This window comes from Microplitis mediator, chromosome 4 (assembly GCF_029852145.1).
Source record: "Microplitis mediator isolate UGA2020A chromosome 4, iyMicMedi2.1, whole genome shotgun sequence".
Lineage (NCBI taxonomy): Eukaryota > Metazoa > Arthropoda > Insecta > Hymenoptera > Braconidae > Microplitis > Microplitis mediator.
The window spans coordinates 8,306,993-8,334,151 of record NC_079972.1 but is presented as its reverse complement, the minus strand read 5'-3'; the positions used below and the strand labels follow the sequence as shown (position 1 = coordinate 8,334,151).

The 27,159-nt window shown below is 28.2% G+C and overlaps 2 protein-coding genes and 1 long non-coding RNA gene across 6 annotated transcripts in view; 1 reads left to right on the top strand and 2 right to left on the bottom strand.

The window, feature by feature from the left end:
• Positions 1-2,691, bottom strand: part of LOC130666307 (uncharacterized) — a 137,375-nt gene extending 134,684 nt beyond the window's left edge. The window contains exon 1 of one of the 2 annotated variants that reach the window (XR_008989654.1): positions 2,560-2,691. This is a non-coding gene — a long non-coding RNA (uncharacterized LOC130666307). Of the gene's footprint in view, positions 1-870; positions 994-2,559 lie in introns of those variants that run through there. The other variant, XR_008989653.1, reaches the window with a different exon arrangement.
• Positions 2,692-3,195: 504 nt separating this feature from the next.
• LOC130666302 (piwi-like protein Siwi) lies at positions 3,196-7,773 on the top strand. Of its 3 annotated transcripts, none has more exons than XM_057467156.1 (11): positions 3,196-3,329; positions 4,097-4,253; positions 4,337-4,475; positions 4,546-4,674; positions 4,765-4,988; positions 5,066-5,251; positions 5,346-5,519; positions 5,596-5,878; positions 5,964-6,316; positions 6,416-6,824; positions 6,913-7,773. In XM_057467156.1, the coding sequence occupies exons 2-11, from the start codon at positions 4,119-4,121 to the stop codon at positions 7,560-7,562; spliced, it is 2,682 nt and encodes an 893-aa protein (XP_057323139.1). In that variant the 5' UTR covers positions 3,196-3,329; positions 4,097-4,118; the 3' UTR covers positions 7,563-7,773. The 3 variants fall into 3 exon arrangements, with proteins under 3 accessions (XP_057323139.1, XP_057323138.1, XP_057323140.1); XM_057467155.1 differs by lacking the exon at positions 3,196-3,329 and adding an exon at positions 3,334-3,423 and having other exon boundaries at positions 6,913-7,771; XM_057467157.1 differs by lacking the exon at positions 3,196-3,329 and adding an exon at positions 3,343-3,427.
• Positions 7,774-12,085: 4,312 nt separating this feature from the next.
• LOC130666460 (RNA-binding protein 25) lies at positions 12,086-27,087 on the bottom strand. The gene is made up of 11 exons (XM_057467465.1): positions 26,892-27,087; positions 26,392-26,538; positions 24,695-25,082; positions 24,412-24,606; positions 23,588-23,709; positions 18,505-18,710; positions 16,766-17,417; positions 14,474-15,101; positions 14,220-14,395; positions 12,724-12,870; positions 12,086-12,361 (listed from the first exon to the last, which is right to left on the bottom strand). The coding sequence occupies exons 2-11, from the start codon at positions 26,497-26,499 to the stop codon at positions 12,269-12,271; spliced, it is 2,715 nt and encodes a 904-aa protein (XP_057323448.1). The 5' UTR covers positions 26,500-26,538; positions 26,892-27,087; the 3' UTR covers positions 12,086-12,268.
• Positions 27,088-27,159: the final 72 nt, after the last annotated feature.

Below are 27,159 nucleotides of genomic sequence, written 5' to 3'. Positions count from 1 at the left end.
CAGCGGAATCAATGGACAGCTGACAATTTTTTCATTTTTAAATTAATAAATATGATATTAATACATAGAAAATAAGAATTTCTTAACACAAGATAAATTTTTCATCATTAAATGAAGACAAAAATTTTCTTAGTACTTTGAAAATTTTTTTTCGTCCCAAGAAAATTTTCGTTTTCAATTCATAATACAAAAAATTTCTGAGGGCAAGTAAAAATTTTCTTGGACGGAGTAAAAATTTGTAGTATATTTTAAAAATCTCTGTATATATTTTCAGATATGATTGTGAATGTAGCTGGCAATTTTTAAAATTTTCAAATGAATGAATAAAATGTAAGTAAAGTAAAAATTTAAAAAAATGCGTATTTAGACACATGAAAAATCTGTACGCGCATTTTTTTAAATTTCATTACTTTAATCAATTTATTTATTTATTTCAAATTTATAAATTCTCTCATGTCTGCTACATTTACACTCATTTTCTTGATACTGAAGTTAGCTGACGTCTAATAAGTTTTAGATTATTTTTGAACAATAAATTATGAAAAAAAAAATACTTGAAAAAATTGCACCTGTAGTTTTTTAAATTTTCTACAAGTACATTTTTTTTTTTTTTTTTTTTTTTTTTTTTTTTTTTTTTGTAATTAATTTGATGAAATTAAAATTCAAAAATGTTTAATTGTCTGGTAACTTCAGGATCATTCATTTTCAAAGATAAATGATTGTTAGTAATTATTAAGTAACAGTAATTGAATTTTAAGTTATTAGAGAAAAAGATATCGTGTTAATACGTAATTAGTGAAAGCTTGATTTAACCAAAAATAAAGAAAATCAAAAGTGGGTTATTCCGTCTCGACAAATTTATGTAATTACGTTTTAATCTTGTCTTCATTACTTATGACAATCTTAATTATCCTGATAATTGTCAACCGTAGAAAAAGAAGTTGAAAAATGCAATTATTACATATACAAACCAGTTATATAAAAGTATCATAATTAATTTACTTAATTTTATTTTAATAATTCATATAAGTCTAGACAACATCCGTCGAATTTCTCAGAAGAAAATTTTGACGCCATGTAAAACTTTACTTTCTTAATAAGTAAAATAATAATACGAGTGATTTATAATTCAAAATGATTTCCGAAATTTTTAAATCAAAACCAAGTTATGAGATCATGTTATCATGATTATTTAATTATTAAAACCTATTGAATAATGTGTAATAGGTTAAATTTTATGTTAACTTTATAAAGTCGCAATAAAAACTGTCATGGCGACTCGCGGCAAAACTATCGATGTATCGATTATGGACAACTGACAAAAATATATTTTTTTAAACAATAAACGTGCTTTTGTTTCGTTCTAATGAATAAATATATAATTTTTTAAAGAAAATCTCGGTTTTATCGATATTAATTCGATTCGATTAATATTAATTCGATTAGTACGTATCATTCGTACGTCATTGAAGTTAGCCGATGTCTAATAATTTTTTTATTTTTTAAGAAACGACGAGTGTGAATGATCCTGAAGTTGACAGACAATTAACAATTTTAAGATTTTTTTTTTTCAATAAATTAATTACAAAAAAATAAAAAATAAAAATATGTACATGCCGAAAATTTTAAAAACTACAGGTGCATTTTTTTCAAATATTTTTTTTTTAATAATTTATCGATTTAACAAAAATCTAAATATTATTAGACGTTGGCTAACTTCAGTATCATCGAGTGTGAATGTAGCAGACATCAGACAAATTTAAAATTATTAATAAATAGAATAAATAATTAATAAAATAAAATTTCAAAAAAATGCGCATTTAGAAAATTTTCAAATTAATAGGTGCATTTTTTGTAAATATTTTTTTTTTTTTGTTTACTCTATTTATTTATAATTTTAAATATGTCTGATGTCTGCTACATTTACACTCATAATGTAGCAGACATCAACAAATTTAAAGTTATGAATAAACAAAGTAAGTAATTAAAATAATAATATTTATAAAAAATTATAAAAATTATTTCTTTCTGTTTTTATCATACAGAAAATAACTATAAATAATTTAATATAATTTTTTTTTTTAAATAAACATATATATATATATATTTTTTTTTTCAACCTGAAAAAGCTTGAATTTATCATGATACTGAAGTTAGCCGACGTCTAATAATTTTTGGATTTTTTTAAAACGATAAATTATTAAAAAAAAAATATTTGAAAAAATTGAACCTGTAGTTTTTTTAATTTTCTACATGTGCATATTTTTAGTTTTTTTTTCTGTGGTCAATTCATTGAATATAAAATTCAAAAATTTATAATTGTCTATCAACTTCAGGATCATGAATTTATCCTGGTTAAAGACTCCAATTAAAAATTATTCACAAAATTTTTGTCGTCTAAATGATAATTATAATAATTGAGGAATTTTTATGATTTCTGCAAGATATATATATTTTTTTTTCTATAGTAATTGCTATCATTAATGTAAAATACGAATTTAAAAAATTAAAGAATATACAAGCTATAGATAATTTAAACAAACAAAAATTTTCATTTACAATTTCCAAGAATTTCACTGAATTCTTTTATTGTCAATCAATAGCTCTATCCAAATATTTTCATAGAATCCACTTAAATTCGACAAAAACCGAATAGAATCCTATAGACTGTATTGGTTTCTTTGCGGTTTTTGTCGCATTTGAGTGAATTCTATGGAAATTTTTGGATAGGAAGCGCGTGTAACTTAAATAATTTATATTTTTATTATTTTGCTATCATTTTTTGTTTAAAATTTAAAAAATTTTACGAGTTACATTCTATTGCAAAAAAAAAAAAAATACCAAATTCGGTTGCTAAATTGAAAAATTTTGAACAAAAAAAATAATTGATAAAAATTTTGATTTTAAAACTCATTATATTATTTTATACTATACTAAACTATTGCAAAAATATTTTTTAAGCGTAGACAATAATTAAAATTAAATATAAATGTACAATAATTTCCACTCTTTGTTTTCTAAATACATACATAAATGTATAATTTTTTCCAGGAATAAAGCAAGAAGGAAAAAAAAATAATAATAATAATAATTATAATAAAATAGGATAATGTTTTCATTATGATAATATAAAAAATAAGTAATTGGTGGTGGTTGATTAAATTATGAGTAACTCCCTTCTCTCTTTGGTTTCAGCTATCGGACCAATCAGCAAATTATTAATGAGCCGGTTCGTTACAATTCTTTTTCCGAGCTTGAGCGATTATACTCGAATGTAAATTTTCTATTATTCAAGCTGCATAATTATGACTGTGATAATTTTTGGAGAGGTAAGTAGCTTGCAGCTTGAGCTTACGATAATTAAAGCTAGCTCAGGTACTGAGGTGAACAGACGCGGGCGCGAATCTCACCAATCTCATCGTTGTCAGTAATTATTTAGTCTATTGAAATTCCTTTTTTATATTATAATTCATTGACGAATTTATATAGATTAATTATTTTATTAATAATTTAGCACGCGTTTAGCTTAAAAATAAATTATTTACGTCTCTTTGATTTTTTAAATTCCGAATTTTTTTCACGGCGTTATTTCTTTGTATAACTAATTAGAATCTAGCGTACAGTTAAACAATTAAATTATATTTGTTATTTTATCAATTTTAATAATTAATATCCAGATGTAAATTTGCTTAATTTTTTTTTTTGTATTTTAATGTTTAAAAATTTACAAGTGATAGATATTTTCATACTTTCTGTTTTCTTTTTCTTTTGCGCGAATAACTTTATTTAATAAAAAATTCTGTTTAGTTTTTATAGCATGAATTTAATTAAAATTAAAATAATTTTTCAAAAATTTTTAATTTAATGTGATTATTTTATTAGCATCGATTTTTTTTTTTCTGCGAAGGTATCTAAAGAATTCGGTTCTTTGTTTCGATTTTATGTAGTTCCGGGTATTTTATAAATTTGTAATCGACTTTTATTTTGTTTCGGTTTATCCCTAATTGCTAAATAGTATTCGCAAGAATAAATATTGTACATATTAATAATTTTTTAATTAAATTAAAAAGGCGGTAATTTTATTTAAAATTAATAGAAACTATTAAGCAAGTCAAACCATGGACGCTGAAAAAGGTGATAGAAAGGGCCGAGGAAGGGCGAGTACTTCACCGCAACAACTCCAAGGAGCTTGGGCACGCCGTCCAGGGCCATCTTCAACTCCTGACCCATCCCAACCATATGGACCTCCACCGGTAAGCAAATAATTAATTATAATTACAGCCAATTATTATTATCATCTCTTGTTGGGAATAGACTGCTATAATCTAAGGTGTAGGCCAAATATTCTCGTTCGCAGAGTGTAGACGAGTCTATCCGTGCACCACCTCCTGCTGAGGATGTTTCTAGAGATAGTCAGCGATCGGGACCTGATCGTCGAGGACCTCTTACATCTAATGTTGTACCAACTGCAGTTGGTATGCCAAATACTTATTTTCTTTTATTTAATTAATCAATTTAAAAATTATAATGTAAAACTTTTTTTAGGAGCTAGTCGTGATGCATCATCGTCATCGTCATCAGGCAATGTTGGACGTGGATCATCGCGAGCAAAGAAATTGCAGAGTGCAGAACTTTTGAATTCACGGCCAGCTCATGTAAAATCATCAAAGAAAGGTCTATACATATTTTTTATATAAATTTACTTATATTTTTATCAACATTTTTTTTTTAACGATTATATTGATGATGATATAATGATTATAGGAACGGGTGGCAACGCAATAAAATTGCAAGCCAATTTTTTCAAGATTTTGAGCGCTCCGGATTGGTGTTTGTTGCAATATCGAGTCGATTTCGCTCCCGAGGAAGACAGAACGGTGGTTCGCAAAGGGCTGCTTCGTCTTCATAAAGAAAGATTGGGAATTTACATGTTTGATGGCAGTGTTATGTATACTTGCAATCGCTATCAAGGTGTCTCTAAAACAGAAGTAAGTAATTATTGATTTTTTTTATACTTTCGAAATCAGTACTAATGAATTATTATTTCTTTTTTTTTTTGTCACAGAGCATGGAATTATTTTCAGAACGACAATCTGACAATACTAAAATTGCAATCAGTGTTCGTTTAGTAGGAGAATTAGCCAAGGGTGACCCGCATTATCCACAATTCTTCAACATCATCGCTCGTAAAGGATTGGAGCATCTCCGCCTTCAATTAGTCGGACGAAATTATTTCGATGCTCGTGCAAAAGTAAATTTTTATCTACTAATTTCACATTAATACAACATTTTTCATACAATAATTTGATCAAATTAATCGTAAATTTTTTTTTTAATTGTTTTAGGTGGAAATCCCTGAATACAGGTTCGAATTGTGGCCAGGTTATCAGACATCAATTCGTCAACATGAGCGTGAGGTTCTGATGGGAGTGGAAATCACCCACAAAGTGATGCGTCAAGAACATTTATTGGATATATTGGGTAGAGCTCGTGCTAATGCTCGTGGTAGTGATGTTCAAGTAAGTTTAATGGGATATTTTCTAATCTATTTTATTTATTATAAATTTTATGTAATTGATTGTTATTTATTTTTAGGGAGCCTGCAAAGCTCAAGTAATCGGAATAACGGTATTGACTGGCTATAATAATAACACCTACCGCATCGATGATATTGATTTTTCAAAAAATCCAACATCGACATTTAAAATGGGAAAGGATGAAACGCCAACTAGTTACATGGACTACTATCGTAATAAGTACGGTATCAATATAAGTAACCAATCACAACCGCTTCTTGTTGCTCGTTTACCTCTGCGAGATCGCCGCGCTGGAAAAGACGAGTTACTTTATTTGATTCCTGAACTCTGTCGGGCCACCGGTAAAATATTTATTTCATTAAAAAACAAGAAAAACAAAAATAATAATAATAAGTTTAACTAATGATTTTTTAAATTTATTTTCAGGATTAACTGATGAAATGCGTACTGACTACAAGTTGATGGCAAAGTTAGCGACGTTCACTCGTCTTACGCCTGACAGACGTATTGAAAGATTGTTGCACTTCAATAAACGTTTGCAAGATGAACCAACTGTTGTTGAAGAGTTTCGTCAGTGGAATTTAAAATTGGATACCAAATTGGTTGAAATTCCCGCCCGGGTAATAACTCCAGAGAACATTATTTTTGGAAATATGAAACAATCAGCTACTCAAACTGCTGATTGGACTCGACATTTCCGGAGTGCAAGGCTAATTGTCTGCACTAAATTGTCTGATTGGATTCTCATTGTTCCCGAACGTGTCAGACGTGATGCACAGGTAAAGTTTCATGTCTTTCTCTTATATCGTACATTTTTAATTTCTTTTTTTTTTTAACAAATTTGAAGTTTTAATTATATGTTTATAAAATTATTACAGACATTTGTTAGCAACATAATTAAAGTTGGTCAAGGAATGTCATTCGCAATTAGCCAACCGCAACTCCGTGAAATTCGTAATGATTCGGCTCAATCATATGCCGAAGAATTAGAACGTGTGATGAGCCGCTCAGTTCCACAACTTATTTGCTGTATTTCAGCCAGATCCCGCGCTGATGTTTACTCAGCTATTAAGAAAAAGTGCTGTCTTGATCGTCCTGTTCCAAGTCAAGTTATACTTCAAAAAAATTTAGCATCTAAAGGAGCCATGTCAATTGCTACTAAAGTTGCAATACAGATGAACTGCAAGATTGGTGGCGCTCCTTGGAGTCTAGACTTTGGAATGTCTGGATTGATGGTGGTTGGATTTGATGTTTGTCATGATCCTAATCAGCGTGGAACTGACTTTGGTAAGTTAGTTTATTATTATTGAATACAAGAATACAAGAATAAAACTATTGAAGAATTTAATTAAATAATTAAATGAATTGTTTTCAGGTGCTATGGTTGCATCACTTGATCGTGGAATGACTAGATACTTTTCGGCTGTCAGCGCTCATCGTAGCAATGAAGAATTGACCAACGAATTCAGTATTAATATGGTCAAGGCGCTTCGTAAATATTCTGACTTAAATGGAAATAAACTTCCCTCCCGTATTGTCGTCTATCGTGATGGTGTAGGTGATGGACAGATTCCATACGTATTGGAACACGAAGTCAATCATCTCCGTGAAGCTCTTGCCAAGTTCTATGGACGTCCCGAACTAGTAAAACTGGCTTTCATCATCGTCACAAAACGTATCAACACACGATTGTTTTACAATCGTCGTGAAAATCCACCACCAGGTACAGTCGTAGATGATGTGATTACGAATCCATGGAGATACGATTTCTTCATTGTGTCTCAATGTGTAAGACAAGGATCCGTCTCACCTACTGCTTACAATGTTATTTATGATAATGTTGGCTTGGATGTATCTAGTATCCAACGCTTGACATTCCAGTTGACTCACATGTATTTCAATTGGAGCGGAACTGTCAGAGTGCCGGCACCTTGTCAGTACGCTCATAAATTAGCATTTTTAGTTGCTCAAAGTATTCACCGGCCACCAAATAGCCACTTGGAAAGTCTTCTGTTCTTTCTTTAAATTTTTTGTATTTATACAAGTTAAGCTGATTCTCTCTTTTTTATATACATATATGTATATATTCATATGTATTTTTTTATTTTTTTGATTATAAAAATTTCTTGTTACTTTAAATAATTTCAATATTTAAATAAGACGATATACTATACTAATATACTGTACTGTATATTATTGATAAATAATTATTGTATTATATTATTTTGATATATTAAGATACTTAAGAGTTATATATTAATATTCATTATTAAACAAATTAAATAAATAATAAAATGTTGGAAAATCCAAAATTGCACATCTCAATTGCTCATTTTATTTTTAATCATTATTTTTGCACACCTCAAGCGCGAAAGCGAGATAGATTACACTAAAATGGGTCAAATTTTATATCAACACAAAGACAATTAATTGTTATATAATATTAATGTATTTTTTTTTATGAACGTTTATTCAACTTACAAATTATCAATTTGATTTTTTAAATTCTTATTTTCAGTTTAATATTCATTTTCACGAATAATCAGTTTTACGTCGTTAATTAATTACAACTAAACTAAAAGGATTCAGATAGTAATTTTTATAAGGGTTCTTGTGATAAAAAATAAAAAGAAAGTTAGGCCGATTAATGGTGTCTATCGAGAGTTATTGTGTTTACGAAATTTCATACGTAACAATTGACAGCACTGGTTTTTTTAGTTAAAATAATTTATTTTAAACGAATAAAATCATGAATCGACTTAATGTTGGGTTCAAATTGTTCCTTAATAAATTCTCTATATATTAGTATACAATTTTACCTATCTTGGTGTAATAAAAATAGTGTAGAAAGATTTTTATGTGAGTAAAATAGTCGAATAAAAAAACCGTTCATAAAGCAACCTCAGCGCTTTCGTGCTTAAGGTGTGCAAAGTGCACTTATTGATTTCAAAATTTTTTTAATGCGCATTTTTTAAAAATTTTATTTAATTAATTATTTACTCTGTTCATTGATAACTTAAATTTGTCTGATGTCTGCTACATCACATTCATTAAAAACGATGAATTATAAAAAAAAAAAAGAAAAAAACCATTTAAAAAATTGCACTTTTAGTTTTTTAAAGTTTTTACATGCACATATTTTTAGTTCTTTTTTTTTGTATTTACCCTCATTAAAAGAAGCGATTCAAAGCGATTAGAAAAAAAAAAAATTTTAATACTTTTTAATGCTTTTGAATACTTTGAATACTTTTGAATCGCCCTGCTCATGGGCATTTAACATTGCAAATTGTTTTAAATCGCTTCTTTTAATAAGGGTATTTATTTATTAAACTTTACTGCCAAGGCTTAAATTACAAATAGTAATTAAAATACTTTATCAAATTATTGAATACATTAAAAAAAATAATCTGTTTACAAAATAAAATATATATAATTATTCCACGCAGTTACGAGATATGAATGTTCATAAACTCATTGTAATGCAAGCAGTTGCTCGAGCACGAGTTACTCGGTTATTCAACTACTATTCAAGTAAAATGTGATTTTCACATTACCAACAAGAACTTACCCTCTTTAATTTAATTTTATTATTTTCTTTTCTTATACTGCCGTTAATTTATACAGTACTCTCGTTACCTCCTCAGCATCGTCTTCATTGAATCGTTATTCAACAGCAAGTAAATTCAACGAATAAAGTCGGTAATAAAATTATAGGGTCGACAGGAAAAAAGTCCTCAGCTTCCATCGCTTACCATCATCTTTTTCCGGTGTCGTTCTTACCTATTTATAAAGTCGCAAAGCATTTCTTATGATTCCATCTTCCACTTTTCTTTTACATATCTATCTCACTTTTTTCTTCTGACACGCGCACGTGATATGAATACACAATTATTTATCTTAAATTCAATTTTTACCCCTTCCACTTCTCATCTTATTCAGTCTTTTCAATCCTTAAATATTTTTAAACAATTTCTCTTGATATGAGTCTTTTGTCATATTTATATATATTTTAAAAAAAAGAAAAATTATAAATAAATTTTTTTTTAAATATGGTGTTGCTTTTTTCGATCCACTCTTGACACCTTTAAATAACGTGTCATTTGTATTTGCACATTATATATATATACATAAAAGTGTGCAGTATGTATATTACGGTTGTGAAAGAAAAGAAAAAAAAAAAAAACAAGAATTGACATCAGGTATTATTTGTTGCTGAGTATGTAAAAGCTTTTTGAGTGTTTAATAGATCCTCACTAAAGTTCAGACGTTATTGTCGGCACGTTTATATTAAACATGCCTAGTACAGTACAAGTACTTTAATATTTTTTACTTTTGACAATACATATAAAATACTTACTACCCTTATTTCTTTTATCCTTTCCTTCATCCTTTTTATGATTTATTTATTATTTATTTTATTTTTTTTACCACTAACTATTTTGTATGAAGGTGCGGGTCTATAGTAAATTTTTTCCAAGCTTTTGTCTCAAACAAATCCTCTGAATGCAAAATTAAGACCGAGGCTCGATGCTTTACTCTATAATCAAGCAATCTACGTTTTCATTTTTAAAAACTAATCATTTGTTTAAGAAGAAAACGTGGACAAAGTTTTCATTTACTTCGCAGGTGCAACAAGGATAGTACCGTTTGTCGACTTGAGTGGGAGAGAAAAAAGTTCAGACCCCTTCTGAATTATTGAAATAAAAATTAGTTTTTAATATACCAGGATTTTAAAATGGACTAAAAAGTATAAAATAATTTCTCTGAGCTTCATGAAGATTTAAAATCTCATACAGATTTCGAACTTCTAACAAATTAGTCCTGATAATTTGTGATTGTGAATTTTTAATAGCTATGAAAATATGCATTAATAATTCAACTAACAACTTTATTGCACTGCAAATGATATGAACCGATGTGTAAGTTTTCTTATAGGTAGTTCCTCTCTACACTTCCTACAGTTATGTATAGCATGCACCCCACGTTTTTTTATTTAAATCTTACAAGTATTTTCATAGCTATTAAAAATTCAAAATCACAAATTTTCAGGACTATCTATAAGAAGTTCGAAATCTGTATGGGATTTTAAATCTTCATAAAGCATAGAGAAATTATTTTATACTTTTTAAGCGGTTTTAAAAACGTGGTATGTTAAAAATTTGTTTTTATTTCAATAATTATTTTATGCTTTTTAATATCGTGTGTGTGAAGTTTTGCAATCGATTTTAAACACCTCGATAAAATAATGTTAGAGACATGCGAAAAATTGCCGGTTTATTTCAGTTTCTTTTCACCTGATCATATCTAAAATAGGAAATCGTCGTCTATCTACCGATAATATATCATACTATTTAACTGTGTTTTTTTTTTTTCTGAAAAATTGAATTAAGAAGCAAGCAAAAATAATTTTTATAAGATTTATACTTGAAAAAATCCCTTTATTCTGTTTGTTTATCTGTCAGCAAGTTGTAAGCTATATTCAAAATTATAACTCATTCAGACGTTAGTTTTAAATTGATTATAAAAATTTGTATCAAACAGACAATCAAACGATTACGAAAGCGAGTTAATGTTGCATTGTCCCGGGCCGAAATTCAAGTCATACATTGAACGCAATCTTTCTACTTCTACTACTTCTATTTCTTGTTTTTATTTTCTTGCATTGTCATCCAATTCTGAGCTATGCTCCAAATTTCAAGTCTCTTGCTCATCAGGATGAAGTTAGTTTATAATCAATTACGAAATTTCACCCGAACAGACACACATGAAAGCGAGTTAATGAAGACGTGGCAATACGCCAGTGGATCCGCATTACGGAAAATTGCCGTATTTTATCGCATTTTTACATAATTTACCAAAAAATACGACATTTCTACAGCGAATTTGCTTCGATTTATGGTAATTTACAGTAATGTACAGCGAATTACGATATAAATAAAACAATTTACCGTAATTTGTGGCATTGTTGCCGTAAACAACGTATGCTTTTTTTATTTTTACAGTTTTTACAGTGCAATGCTTTACTTTATCGTAAAATACCGTGGGCTTACCGCAATTTTGCGATAAATTGCCGGCCGATTACTCAAATTTACGGTAACAATACCGCACGTTTACCGTAAAAATACCGCAACTCGTCCGAATACCGTACATTACGGCAAATTACCGTAATTCTTATCCACCAGGATAACGTGGTAAAAGAACTTTGACCATTTAAATCTCAATATAAAATAAGTATATCGTTAAATGTGTTTAAATTTAACATTTATATTTTAAATTGATGTACAATATACGAATTACCTTAAGCCAAAGAAAAAAATTATAATAAATAAATAAATTTGTGTATAAAGCATTATCGCAAATTGTATTTTTTTTTTTTTTCCATTTCGATCTCGAGCATTGCAGCTGAATTATCATTATCATATACATAATTAATTATTATTCATTATTATAATTATAATTATTATGATAAGTCTTCAGTGAATTGTTTAATAACAACTATATCGGCTTAAAAATTACTTATTTTGTTTTTTAATAAAAGATGTACGTAATTGTTTTCTTATAATTTTTTTTGTTTTGTTTTAATTTCTATATGTATATAGTGTCTAGTTATTACATCGTACAAGAAAAACATTTCGTCAGTATATAAATCCAGAGAGTCAGGAGTAATTTAATTTCATCTTCAATTTTTTTAGTTATTGAATGTTTTTTTTTCTTTTTTACAATTCATTGATTTATTTCACTAAACCCATTTTTTTAGCTTCAACTTCATATATTAATAACCTCCACATTTTCACAACAAACACTTCAGCTTCTTCATCTAATACCTGTAACAAATTAAAATTAATTAATAAATAATAAATAAAAAAAAAATTCAATAAAATTAAAAATAATTTCGACACAATAATAATTAATGTTTTAAAATTTTATAATTAATTAATAATGACAATTTGTCATCAATAAATTAATTTAATTAAACGTCTATTGCGTTTAAAATATTTATAATTATTTTAATGAAAGATAATGATCAATACTTTATAAATATTTAATGAGTCTCTTAATGTAAATCGTAAATAGAATCGAATTGGGATAAAGTAAATATTTGATTAGGTATTTAGCCGATGACATTTATTGACAAATTTTAATTTAAAATATATTAGTTTCGATTACTCTATAAATAAATAATTACCATTTGTACATCATCGAGAATACCCTGTGGTGAGCTGCCAGCCATCACTTTGCTGCAAATAAAATCAACTAATGTTGGCTCAGGTTCACCGATATACTCAATTATTTTTTTATTTATCCAAGGACGTATTCTTTTTTCCATAAGAGTCTACAACAATAATATCAGTAATTAGTATATCTTTATATATAAAAGAATTAACAGTCGAACTCCAAAAAAAAAACTACTCGGCCGATTCGTTTCAAATTTTATAGATATTCAATACACCATTGCCTATCATGGGAACTAAAAAAAAGTTTTTACGTTGAATATTTCTTATTTTTTACATACGAAAAGTAATAAAAAAATAGTCTGTTTCCGGAATGTAAATTTCAATTCGTTCCTCTCGTGTAAAAAAAAAATTTGTTCCAAAAACGTTCCTGACAGTGAACTTCTAAAATTGAGACAATTCTGAACTTTGAGTTGAATATTTTTGAAATTTTAAAATAATTACTAGTGTGAAAAATTTCAAATTAGTATGAAATTTTTTAAGCAAAATTGTTTTGAATTGACAAATTTCTAAGTTCATAAAAAGTTCATTATTAGTTCCAATCACTAATGGTTTGGACTATTTTTGAACAAAATTAAAAAAAACTGACTTTTCCAAAAAGTTCGAATAAAAGTTAAATTGTCATATATGTTTTCAAATCGTTTTTATTTTTTTTTAACTCATAACTGAATAATTCTGGTAAGACTCGTAAATGTTCATAATTGCTTTTTTTTTATTGTCCTTCAAACCCTAAAAATTGTCAATTCAAATTATTTTTGCTTAAAAATAAATAAAACGCGCAGGAAAAGCCTTCATCTTTTGAAAATTTTTCACTTTTTAATTTTTTCAAAGTTCCAAAAATTTTAAACTTAAAGCTCAGAATTATCTCAATTTTGGAAGTTCAATGTTATGAAAGTTTTTGGAATAAATTTTTTTTACACGGGCTACACTCATGCTGATTAAAAATTTCTTTTTTTTTTTTGTTTCCAGATAAGTAAAAAAGCCAAAACGACCCACCATCCAGGTCCATTTTTTTGAGAAGGGCAACGTCAGCGCCATTTTTAAACTAATTAAAAAAATTTTTTTTTAAAGAATATTATTTTTGTATACTTTTGAAATAATATAATATATCTACAAATTTTTAATTCTATTGTTCATTATTTTCATTTAAAAAAAAGCCAAAAAACTCGTCAAATTCACGGGCGCTAGACCACCGGGTTCCCTTAACTAGGATTTCATTATCTCGGAACTTCCCCTCAATCCTGACCCCCACTACGAGCTACGCTGCCTCTCACCCGATGCTATACGTTCACATGTGTGTATATTTATGCATGCATGCGTATAATTTACTTTTTAAAAGAGAAGGGCACCCGTTAACTCGAAAATTCCGCGAAATTTCCGCTCCTCCGTAGACTAACTGTCCAAGTTAATGGAATTCGACTGTAAATGATAATGATAAATTAATAATTACATTATCTATAACTGCCCAATCAAGTTGATACCCAAATAAGGCATTTTTATCAGTGGGTATTTTATCAATAAGAGATTTAATATGTTTTCTTTTTTCTTCTTGACTTTTTGTGCTTTCTTCTTTACCTCCTTTACTTGAATCATCGCTACCTTTTTTCTTCTTGTCATCGCCGTAATCTAAAAATTTATTTAATTTATTAAGAATAAATAAACGAAATCTAAAATATTTAATTAATTTAAAAAAATAATAATTACCTAGAGGTACAAGTTTACGTTTTTTCGAATTATTCGTTCCGTCATCATCGTCATCATTATTAAAAACATCTTTAACATCCATACGTGTTTTCTTTTTAGATTGTTGGCTACTTTGTTGTATATTATTACCCGAATTAGGACTTGTTGGTGTTTTATTACCAGAAGTATTATGATCTGAATTTCTATTACCACTTCCGCCCATAGCAAACGGCACAAAATTACTACCACTTGTTTTTTCAGGTTCACTGACTAATGACATCCGCGAGTCTTCATCATGTGAAGGCGGTGGCTGTGTCGGTGTACCAATAGTTTGAATACTCGGCGAACAAGTACGTTTGTCTCTCATCTGTTCGGACGACATTCCGTCCATGTTATCAGAATCACGATGATGATTTTGATGATGACGATGATGCCGTCGGTGGTGATGGTGATGACGTGGTGGAGTTCTCGAAGGTTCTGGTTGTGGCGCTTCTTCAAATTGTATTTCATCATCACTGTCACTGTCTATTGGTTCTGTTTCAATAGGAGGCATCGGTGCTTCTTTATCTTTTTCTATTTTTTCGTCATCTTCATCAATTATTGTAATAATTGGTTTCGGTTTATACTGTTCTTCTCTTTCAGCTTTGAGCTAGAAAAAAAAAATCAGTCATTTATGTGCGTTGATACAACACAAGTGTGTCTGTAAATATTTCCATTTTTATTCCTACTTATAAATTAATTACAGTTGACTATTCGTCATAAGCCTGCCCTTCATAAGCCTCTTCTCCTCAATCGGGAGTTACTGAGTCCAACCAACTTCCCCCACTTAACCACTCTAAGGGGTTTCGTACCAGAGAGCCGTTATAAGCCTCCGTTAAAATTATCAAAATTACAAACTAAGAATAGGAAAAATAAACAAATTAATGATGAAAATTTACTATCTATGTTTCGCAGAGAATAATTTAATCATTACTAAGTAAAATATAATTTATTGTTCATAACTGCAATCATGAATTATATTCAAAGCTTCTGTTACAATTGAAAGGTATTAGTGAGCATTAAGTTCATCAATAAAATTATTATTTCAATTATTACTGTAATCAATACCGTTATCATTATAATTTTTTGCATTATAATTGTTATGAGTGTAAAAGATAAGTATTTATTTCAGCGCTATAAGCAGCAGGAAAATCGGAATAGTCGCGTATACAACAAAATGTAAATATGACGTTTAAAATGATATAAAATAAAACAGGCTTATAACGGGTAGTCGAGAACAAAACCAAACGCACGGTTGTGGGAAGACTGAAATTCTAAGAAAAATTTCCCCTACGTTCCCTAGACCAGGCTTATGACGGGTAGTCGACTGTATATTTAATTTTTTATTACTTTGCATAATATTACATATTATCAATATTTTTTCTATACACTGTAAAAAATTAACAGAGTGAACGCAGAGTAAACCCGGAGTGAATTCGGTGAAATTTACTCCGAAGGGGAGTTTATTTTAATATTAAAACTCGGAATCTTAATGCAGATTGAAATAAAATTCAGATTACTCCGAAATGACTCCGCTGGTTAAACAAACTCCTTATTTACTCCGTATGCAGAGTGATTTTTTTTTAAACTCCGGAACTACAAGTGACGGAGTGAATTTGGATTGAATTAAAATCCGTAATCCCTCCAAATTCACTTACAATTTTTTACAGTATACATTAAAAAAAAAATACTTATAATTTTTTATGATCATAATTAATAAATAAATTTTTTTTTTAATTTAGCATTATAATTTCTTTTTTTAAAATAAACTTTTTACACCAACAAAACTAACTTTCATTAAAAATATAGACAACGCGTTGTTATTAAATTTTTTGAACCCATATCTTCAAAGATTAGAAAGAGTCATACTGTTGAAAGTTTGGTCACTTCTTTTACTGCATTAAAATTATATAAAAAAAAATTTATTAATAATTTAAAGACCAGAAACTTTTATTCAATACCCCTCAAATAATTAAAAACAAGTCCCTCAATAAAAAGACCGTAATTTTCTAAAATGAAAATGAAATTCCACGTTGGGCTTGAAATAATTCATTTCATCCTTACATCGAATTTCATAATAATCGATTAGATATATTAGCACAGCGAAACGATCTTACAAGTGTTCTATTATGGACGCAATAAAAATATGAATAATAAAGTAAGTAAATATTAATAAAATTATAAATCAACTTGTTACGTAACTTTACAAGTTTGCTCATCAAGTTTAACTAGAAGGAAATTATTAACCGTGTTATACTATATAATACAACTTACTCGCTCAAACTCGGCAGCTGGATCAGGATGAGAAGCGTCAGCATAAAGTTTATCCCTGAGACGTTGAAGTTCTTGACGTTCGGCACAACGGTCGCGTGAGTCAGCTTCAGCTTCCAAAGCTCGTTCCTCAAGACGCCGTGATAGTTCTTTACCCTTGTAGTACTTTGAATCATCACGATCATCATCATAATCCTCCAAAAATTCTTTCAATCGTGTGGCTTCTTTTTCCCTCGCCTCGCGCTTAGCGCGTTTTTTATCCAACTCTTTTTCATATTCCTTTTGCTTACGACGCTCGCGTGTTTCCCAAGCACGCAGTCGCTCTTGATACGCGGCTTCTTTTTCTCTTGCCCGCCTCTCATTCTTCTTACGCTCCTTAGCCTCTTCCTCTTCCTCGTGCTCACGCAATATCTCACGTTCACTCTTACGGACTTCCTCTCTTTCACGTTCTCTATCACGTTCGCGATCTCTGTCTCGGTCCTTATCACGCTCGCGTTCACGTTCACGGTCACGTTCACGATCCCTGTCAATCCTGTCACCCCTATTGTCTCTATCCCGTTCGCGATCGCGATCACGTTCTCTCTCACGATCACGATTGTGATCGCGATTTCTGTCATTTCGCATTCGGTCACGTTCTCTATCACGTTCCTTAGACCTAAAATAATTGAATAAATAAATTAACACTAATCAGTATAATTATTAATACACAGAGAGAAATTTATAGTAACCGTTCCTAGTGCGTTTATGAAACATCATCCCATATTGTTATGGTAATAATTACTTGGAATTATGGAATATAGGCCCATACTTTCTGGGAAGTTTCCATAACTATGAAAACAATTCCCATCATTATGGTAACAGTTCCCATATCGCATGGTAATAGAATTATTGTAATGATTACCATACTTAGGAATTGTTCCCATAAGAAAATAGGAACAAATTCTATAACCACATTGTAACGGTTCCTAAATGCATATGGGAATAAACTCTATGGTAACCATTCCCATAATATATGTGAAATATTCCCATACTATTATGGAAATCGTTGTTGTGATACTGCGGTAAATGTTATCATATATTATAGTAATCATTCCCGTAATGTATGGAAATTATTACCACAAGATTATAGCAATGGTTACCACACATTACAGTAAAAAAAAAAAACAAATTTCTAAGCTTAAAAAACTTGAAACGAGACTCGAAATGTTGTTGTTCAAGTTTAGAGAATAGCAGGAGGTTTCGAGAGTAGCCTGGGTAGTCGACTTCTTAGTAATTTTGTTTGTAGTTTATTTTGGTTTATGGTAATGATTACCATAATATTATAGTAGCTATTACCATAACATTATGTTATTAATTACTATAATATTATGGCAGCCATTACCATAATGCATGGTAACCTGTTTTTTTTATTTTTGAAATATCGATTATGGTAATCGTTACCATACATTATGGAAATTATTACTATAATATTATGATAACTTTTACTATATCATTATAGTATTTATTGTTATAATATTGTACAGTAACGATTACAATAATTCCATAGGAACTATTGCGATATTATAGGAATTATACCCATTTTATAGGAATTATTACCGGAATATGTATGGATGCCGTTCCTATAATCGACATTTAAAAAAAAAACGGGTTACCATGCGTTATGGGAACCATTCCCATGATATATTGTAATTGTTACCATAAATTTCTCTCCATGTATCAATAAAATTTATAAAAATATTTACCTAGATTTAGATCGACGTTTGTCCCTTCGATCATTATGAGCTTTATGTGACACCGGGCTTCCAAAATCACCATCACGTTCTTCTCTAACGTCATCATCACCAGCCCCACCTCTCCTATCTTTTCTTTCTCTTTCACGTTTTTCACGTTCCTCTTTCTCAACAGCTTCACGTTTTCGTTTAACCTGAGCCTTTTCCTCCTCTTGTTTCTAAAAAAATACAATTAAATATCCAACCATTAATTTAAAACCATTCAAATAAATAATTTATCACCGTCATTTAAAAAAAAACTTATAAAAAAAAAAGTTAAATAAAAATAAACAAAATAAAATAAAAAATCCTGATAACTAGCAATCGTAAGTTAATCACGTCACTAAAATGAAATAAAAAAATTTCAAATAAAAATATAAATATGAAGAAAAGAATTTTTTTTTTTAATTCTTAATGAAATATATCACCATATTTATACATAAATATATAATGGCACAAGAAAAAACGATTGCTGTACATAATTAATTGAGAAATTAATATATTATTAATTAATATTATTTATTATTAATATTATATAGTTTTTTCTTTTGTTTGGTTTAATAATATACTCACTCCATTGGAGCAAACACCAGCAGCTGCATCTTACACGTTATTCTTGTAAACAAACCAAATTTACCTAGGTGCAAATTTTTTAAAGATATACGCAAGATATTTTTTAGAAATTTATAATTTTTTAAAAATAAACACGGTCATTTATTATTGTTATGAATATAATTAAAAATATAAATAATTAATGAGGCCACACAATGTACTTACAACATTGTCAGTGTACCTATTTTAAAATTCCTATTAATATTAAGTAAATAAAGTAATTATGATAGATATATATTAATTATTATATACCGAATTAAACGTAGTGTAGACGTTCACTCACTCATTTATGTATCATGGACATCAACCGATTTCCAACCGATTCCAACGTCTCGCGTATTGTTCTCTCGTAATTGTTCCCTTCTCAAGACGATCCAGCAAACTGTTGAATATTAAATGCACGATTGCTTTTTTTCCCGTTTTTTTTAAACCATTCACGCATTTTTTTATGTTAAAAAAAAAAATTAACAACAAATAAGACTCCTAATTTTATTTATTCGTTTTTTAACGATGCATTACTACATTAAAATAAAAAAAAGCCTTACACTTTGAATAAATAAAGAAAGAAAATTAATAAATTATTGACTAATTACTATATTTATCTATTTGATTATCTACTTTTAACGGTCACAAGAAGTAATATTAGCAAGTGTCTTTAATCGGGTGTAAAAATCAATAAGTATACAAGAAATTTTATGATTATTTAAACATTTTTATGAAAGTTAGTTTATTTATATCATAAATTTTTATTTGTAGATAAGGTAAGAGACCCAGTAACCGATCAGGGAACTAGTACTCGAACATTCATGCATACGTAGGGTAGAAGTACCATTTCGTCCCCGTTCTGAGTAAACCTCGTAACTGCAAAATTATAATTTTTTCAGAAATCGGTCAAAACATGTATTCTGTTACACGTGCAATAATGAAAATATTAAAATTCAAAAGTCTCTCGAACATTTTGTTATAATTATCGAAATTTGAAGCTTTTTGACGCAATAGCATTACTAAAGGATGTTTTTCACTCATAATTTTAATTATGAAAAAAATATAGTTACGAGGTTTACCCAGAAAGGGGACGATTTGTGGCCACTGCTCCATTTTTGGACATTTAAAATTTTATTTTAAGTAATGAAGAAGTATAAAATGAAATTTCCATTGCAATAGTGTGATAAGTGTTTATGCACACATTTTAAAAATTAATTATGTCACTGCGGCTCTTACAAATTATTTTATTTAAGTTTTAAAATTGTCAAAAGTGGCCAAAAACGGTACTTCTACCTTATATCTATATTTACTAAATTTTACTAAGTATAGATATACAAACACATGGAGTGATCGAGTACTACGGAGTTTTCACAAAGAAATGATTTTAAAATTCCCTGATATTTCCCGGTTTTCCAGTAAAGTTTTTCTCATTTTTCCATAATTCAAAAATTTTATTCGTATTATTAAGATAGTCAAAGTTTTTGTTATATTTTCATTGTCAATAATTAAATCTGATGATTAAATCGTGCGAGAAACCAAAAAAAAGTCAATAGTACAAATTAATATGGTCTACTTTTGATTATTCGATAGTAAAAAAAAATGAATTATAACTATCGAAAAAAATTAATTGAAGCCCGGAGACAATTTCTAAGACGAGCAAAAATTTGGAATTTTTTTTTTTTCGATGGTTTTTTTAGGATTACTCCGGAACCGTGATCCGCATAATAAAAAAATTTAAAGACCAGATCTGAAAACTAAACACTTGAAGCTACAATTTGCCTTTTTTGTTTTTGTTGTACAACCATTTTCCCTTCGAGTTACAGTCTGTTGAAAATCACTTAAAAATTTGAAATTTTTTAATGTCTCTTAATTTTGGTAACTAGTTTATTTTTGAAAAATTAAAAAATTTTCAACTGTCGCAATGAAATTCTCGGATACTTTTCGAAATTCCTTGACATTTCCCGGGTTGTGACTTTTACCTTATTTAGAAAAGTTATGACGATAACAACAAAAAAAATGACTTTGTACATAAAAACATCTATAACTTTGCTAATTTTTAATTTCTTTAACTAAATCTTGTGGGAAATTATTGAGAAATAATTGTGCTCCGACTTAGGATTGATGAAAAAATTTGAATCCTCTAAAAATTATATTTATTTTAGTAAATCGAGTGATAAATTTTCCATTGAATTTTTCAAAGTTGTCGATAAAAAAAGTGTGATTGGTTTTTTGAAAATATCTCTGTAAATATTGAGTTATCCTACAAATTGTAAGAGATATTTTTTGTAGCGCTTTAAATTCTCTACAAAAAAAAATATCTTGTAATTTTTTGAAAAACTGAATAGTTATCAAGGTATTCTGAGTTAAAAATTCCCTGGGCTCTTCTGGATCGTGACCGTTTAAGTGTAAAAATAAATAATTATAATGTAATAATGCATCGTCTGTAATTATTTATGTAAAAAAAAAAGTCAAGTGCTTAAAATCAAGTGCACATGAATTAAAATTAATTTAAAATATTAAAATGAATAAATGTAATTAATAATGAATAAATAATAAAAGAAATTAAGTAAAATTAAAAAAGAAAAAAAATTCATTAATGTCCATCAGGGACTCAAGTGAGTCGAGTAGTAGTTACACTATCAAAAGAACTACAACAACAACAACAACAAGCAACCGGATGGTTATTTATTTATCATGGTTGGTTGATGGTTGTGAATTTTACTCACAGTGTAAGTCGACTTGGTCAGTCAGTGAAGTTATGGTGTGGTACCGTAGTAGAATGGAGAAGAAGAAGAACACACCTAGGTACACTACATGTGTCTGATCGAGACGCTGACAGAAAAGCTGTTTACACAAAATAAACACAACAACTAAACAGTCTCAACTATTTTCATTTTTTTCTTCAACTAATTTTATTATTTCAATATATATTAATCCTCTTTAGTTCAGTCAAGTCACTTGTATTAATTTTCTACTATAATTATTAGGGTGTTTAAAAAACAACAATTTTTTTTTTCTTGGAAACAGATTCAAAAGTTTAATTTAGATATAAAAATACGCCTGTGAAAATTATAGCTTTTCTATTGTCTATAAGAATAACATGGAAATAATTTTTTTTACGTCTTCTGATTTCTATAAGCAGCTAACGATGTGTCGTAGGAAAAATCTGCAGGCATGTTTTTTGTAGGGAATTGAATGCTCTACAAAAAAAGTATCTTATCGTTTTTTGATAAATCCACCTGTTCAAAAGTTATTTGAGTTTGAACTCAAATTTATAGTAAATTTTGAGATCTTTTTACTTTTCCGGCGAAATTATCAGACTTATCAAAAAGTGTCATAGGATCTTTTTTATAGATAATTTTATTTCTCGAGAACTGACTTTAATAAAGTTTCAAAATTCCGCATTGTTTTTGAGTTATTTTCATTTTAATGAAGCTTTTAAAAAAAAATTGTGTTCTGAACGATTTTACAGGCGTATTTTTAAATTTAAATGAAACTTTTGAACCGGTTTCCGAGAAAAAAAATTTTTTTTTTTTAAACACCCTAATAATTATATTTTTTAAAAATAAGTTAATTATTTAATTTAAATGAAAAATGATTTTAAAAATTAATCGTTTGTTTAAATGCAGCAAGCTGTCAAAAATTAAAAGGTAAAAAAATGTATTTGTAAATATATGAATGTAATATTTTATTAAATAAAAAAAAACAATTACTTGATGTTAGTTTTATATGACACGGCGTTAAAAAAATGTTTGTTCAGATTTTTATTTTTTTTTGTTGCATAATGACTCTGACTTACCAAGAAGGCTGCAGCTGCCTTGACAGAAAATAACGAGGGATGTACTGTGATCGACTCCCGTCAGAGCCAAATGAGTGGGTGATTGTATGGGGAGTGATGTCCCCATATACTGCATCATATCATTCCTAGTCTTGTATGGGCAACTCACGCGGCCTGTTATTATAATTACAGCAACGAGTCACCGCTCCAATCGAACAAAACTGACATACTATTTCACACACGCACGCATTTTACCATCAACCACTTATAAATAACTAATTATAATTATAATAATAATAATAATATTTATAATATCCATATGTATTTAAATATATTTATGTGTCATCTCACCATTAATATTTTATTCCTGTCCTTTAAAGCAAAAGCTTAATAATTAACAGTTGAATTGTAAAATAATTTTACCATTCAAATGTTAGTTAAAACTTCTACATTTTCAATTTGAATATATTTTAATAGAACATTTGACGCGGTTTAAATTCAATGTGTAGAAAAAAAAAATAATAATAAATAGCTACACACAATTCATTCGAATACTTGTAAATTTGATAAGCGTGAAAAATAAAATTAAGCGGAAATAATAAAATTATTTTTAAGTTGTATAGAAAAAAATAAATAAATAATTTTATAAATAAAATAAAAAAATTGATAAACGATAATTACCTTCATGACTTCTCTGAACTTTCCAATCTCACGTGTTATCAAGTCTCGTTTACTTTCTTCAATTTCGGCATCATCGAGATTTAATCCTTTAGCTTTTGATAAGTCCTCTAACTTTCGTGCGTCTGTTAAAATAAAAACAATTAAATTATTTTAGTGATAATTCAAATGATTGTAAATATTAATCCTCAACGGTCACATGCGATCCTAAAAACCTGCGGAAATTTTAAACTCAAATCCTATATCTATTTTTTCTAATTAACTCAAAATATCTTGATAACTATTCAGTTTTTCAAAAAATTACAAGTTATCTTTTTTGTAGAGAATTTAAAGCGCTACAAAAAATGTCTCCTACAATTTGTAGGATAACTCAATATTTACAGAGATATTTTTAAAAAACCAATCACACTTTTTTTATTGACAACTTTGAAAAATTCAATGGAAAATTTATCACTCGATTTACTAAAATAAATATATTTTTTAGAAGATTCAAATTTTTTTCATCAATCCTAAGCCAAAGCACAATTATATCTCAATAATTTCCCACAAGATTTAGTTAAAGAAATTACAAGTTAACAAAGTCACAGCTATTTTTATGCAAAAAGTATTTTTTTTGTCATGACTATTTTTTTATAACTAAAAATAAAAATTTATGATAAAAATAAATTCTAGCTGTTATAAAAATGTTTCAATAAAATTTCTTGTATAAATATTTATTTTTACGTCCGATTAAGACAATTATGTCCCATAAACCCCTACGCCGTTATATTAATTCGCACCGGGAGTGTGACCGATGAGGGTTAGAAATAAATAATAAATTATTTTACCACTGGCAGCTTGTGCTGATTCAATTTCTGTGGCATGTTCTTTAATAACCTGAGTGATACGGGTTAATGCATCTTGATCAACAACACGCATTCCTTCATCCATGTAATCATCACTGTCATCACCATCAGCAGTTTCACTGGGAGTTTCGTCTTGTAACGGCGATTGTCCACCTTTCAATTTTTTTCTTCTCTCAGCTAAATAAATTCAATTAATCAATTAAACGATAATTGAATTCTTTATTACCAATAAGCAAATAAATAAAAAAATTACTGATAAAATTACCTTTGAATTGATCGAGTACAACTTTTGTTTTAGCGTCAACTTTAACTACTAAACGTTTGGTACCAATTTCCATGTCATGTAGCAGTCGTACTGCACGTAAACCAGCATCTGGACCAGCATACTCACAAAATCCAAAAGCTTGTACACGTTTCCATGATAATACATGACCACAAGCACCCAATATTTGTCTTATCATAATATCCGGTGCACGATCCATTATATTACCCACGAAAACAGTCACTGGTGGACCAGTTTCACGTTCACGACGTTTTGGTGCTTCTGGTCGAGGAGGCTGCGGTTGCTGTTGCGGCGGCTGAGGTTGTTGATTTCTTGTATAACGAACTGCTGGTGCTGATGTCTGCATTGCAGATACCGGTGTTGGTATCATCTAATGTATAAAAAAGAATTAATAAATATATGAAATATTAAATCCTTATAAAATTAATTTGTCAAACATTACTATAAAAAAATTATCATATTGAAAAATAAATTAACTTTCAGTAAAATAATTTCAATTAAAATCATAATTCAAAGATCTTGAAATGAATGATTCAACAATAAATTCATCTCATCAGTAATGATATCAATTACCCGCTTTAAAATCATTTTATTAATAATATAAAATGAAAGATCCAATCAATGGCAGGGTACCAATTACTGACACTTTATTTTATTTTTTTATTCATAACATCTTTAAAAATCATAGATATTTTTAAACAAAAACATTCATCATAAATTTTATCAATTATAATTAATTAAATGTAAATGAATTCAAAATATAAATTAAAAATTATCTCAGAAACTTATGCATTTAAAGAACTCATGAATATTAAAAAATATGATAAATAAATGGTTTAGTTGTGTCATAATTTTATGAATTGTATTTAACTTCCATAAAATAATCGGCAGTTGTTACAATTATAATTATTAAAATCTTTAATTTATGTACCAGATGATTTGAAAATGTAACCAGGGATTACGAAGCATCATCTACTAGTAAAAAATTTATGGAATTAGATCGAAGTGGAAAATTTTAAATTCATTTACATTTAACATATTTACATATATTATTAATTATTTTTAGATTTTTTTAAAAACGATAAACTACAGAAATTAATTGTACTTAAAGTTTTTTAAATTTTCTACATGTGCATATTTTTATCTTTTTTTTTTTTTTTCAAATTGATTCGTTGAAAAAAAATCAGAAAATTGTTAATTGTCTGCTAAGTATTAAAATAAAAATGATCCTGAAATTATTAGACAATTAACAATTTTCGGGTTTTTTTCAACAAATTTATTACAAAAAATAAAAAATAAAAATATGCACACGTAGAAAATTTAAAAAACAAAACTACAGGTGCAGTTTTTTCAAATATTTTCTTTTTATAATTTATAGTTTAAAAACGAATCCAAAAATTATTAGACGTCCGCAAACTTTAATATCATAAATAAAAATTATATATCATATATAAAAAATGAGTGTGAATGTAACTGACAAGTGGGAATTTTTTAAATTTTTGAATAAATAAATAAAATGTAAATGGATTAAAAATTTTAAAATGCGTATTTGGATCAATGAAAAATCAGTATGCGCATTTTTTTAAATTTCATTATTTAAAATTTTTAAATTATCTCATATCTGCTAGATTTACATTTCACACTCATTGTAAAAAATGTATTTTTAAAACAGTACTTACATGTGGCATCGGCATTACACCGCCAAGCATAGGCGGTGGAGCTCCAACCATGTATGGCATTGGTGGCATACCAGGTATACCCATTGGCGGTTGTCCAGGATATGACATTTTAAATTGTTTAATAACTCCTTTTAAATGGTACACTAACTGCAATTTAAATAATAAAATATAAATACATATGGATACCTATATATATATATATTTATATATAACGTATTAAATTTATCAATCAATGTATGACGTCTTGACACGCGTCCTTTTACAACTGAATCGAACTCCAAAACAAACAATACATTTATATATTTTAAATACTTACACACAAGCAATTAATTTTAATTATGACAAAGAGATAATAAATATGACATTAATTTAATTATTGTAAAATAATTAAAGAATATGAAGGTAAGAAAATACCCAAGCTAAAATTTAATGGAGGCCATAGCAACCTAACCATTAAATGAATACTGATATGTTAATTTAAATAAATTACAATAACTTACCTTTTACAGTAATTATTGTATTTATATATTTTTATATATTATAAAACATGCCATTGCTGTGTGTTAACATTTATCATTTAAATAATATAACTAACTATTTATAATTATTAACACTCAATACACTCTCGTTATTTTAGTATATGTGTTGTATTATAATTGTGATCTTGCCTCCATAGAATCAAGTCAAGAGTACGAAGGGAGAATTTTCAAGGCATTGGTGAGAAACGCGACATGAAAAAAATCATTACATACACACAAAATATATATA

Bases quoted from the DNA above. Each gene is read 5' to 3' on its own strand.
- LOC130666302 (XM_057467156.1), top strand. From the start codon at position 4,119: ATGGACGCTGAAAAAGGTGATAGAAAGGGCCGAGGAAGGGCGAGTACT. The intron at 4,675-4,764 runs GTCTATACATAT...TAATGATTATAG, and splicing joins TGTAAAATCATCAAAGAAAG to GAACGGGTGGCAACGCAATA. The intron at 6,825-6,912 runs GTAAGTTAGTTT...AATTGTTTTCAG, and splicing joins TCAGCGTGGAACTGACTTTG to GTGCTATGGTTGCATCACTT.
- LOC130666460 (XM_057467465.1), bottom strand. From the start codon at position 26,499: ATGTCATATCCTGGACAACCGCCAATGGGTATACCTGGTATGCCACCA. The intron at 24,607-24,694 runs GTAATTTTATCA...GAATTTATTTAG, and splicing joins TGTACTCGATCAATTCAAAG to CTGAGAGAAGAAAAAAATTG. The intron at 18,711-23,587 runs GTAATTATCGTT...GTATTTTTTTAG, and splicing joins AGTTCAGAGAAGTCATGAAG to AAACAAGAGGAGGAAAAGGC.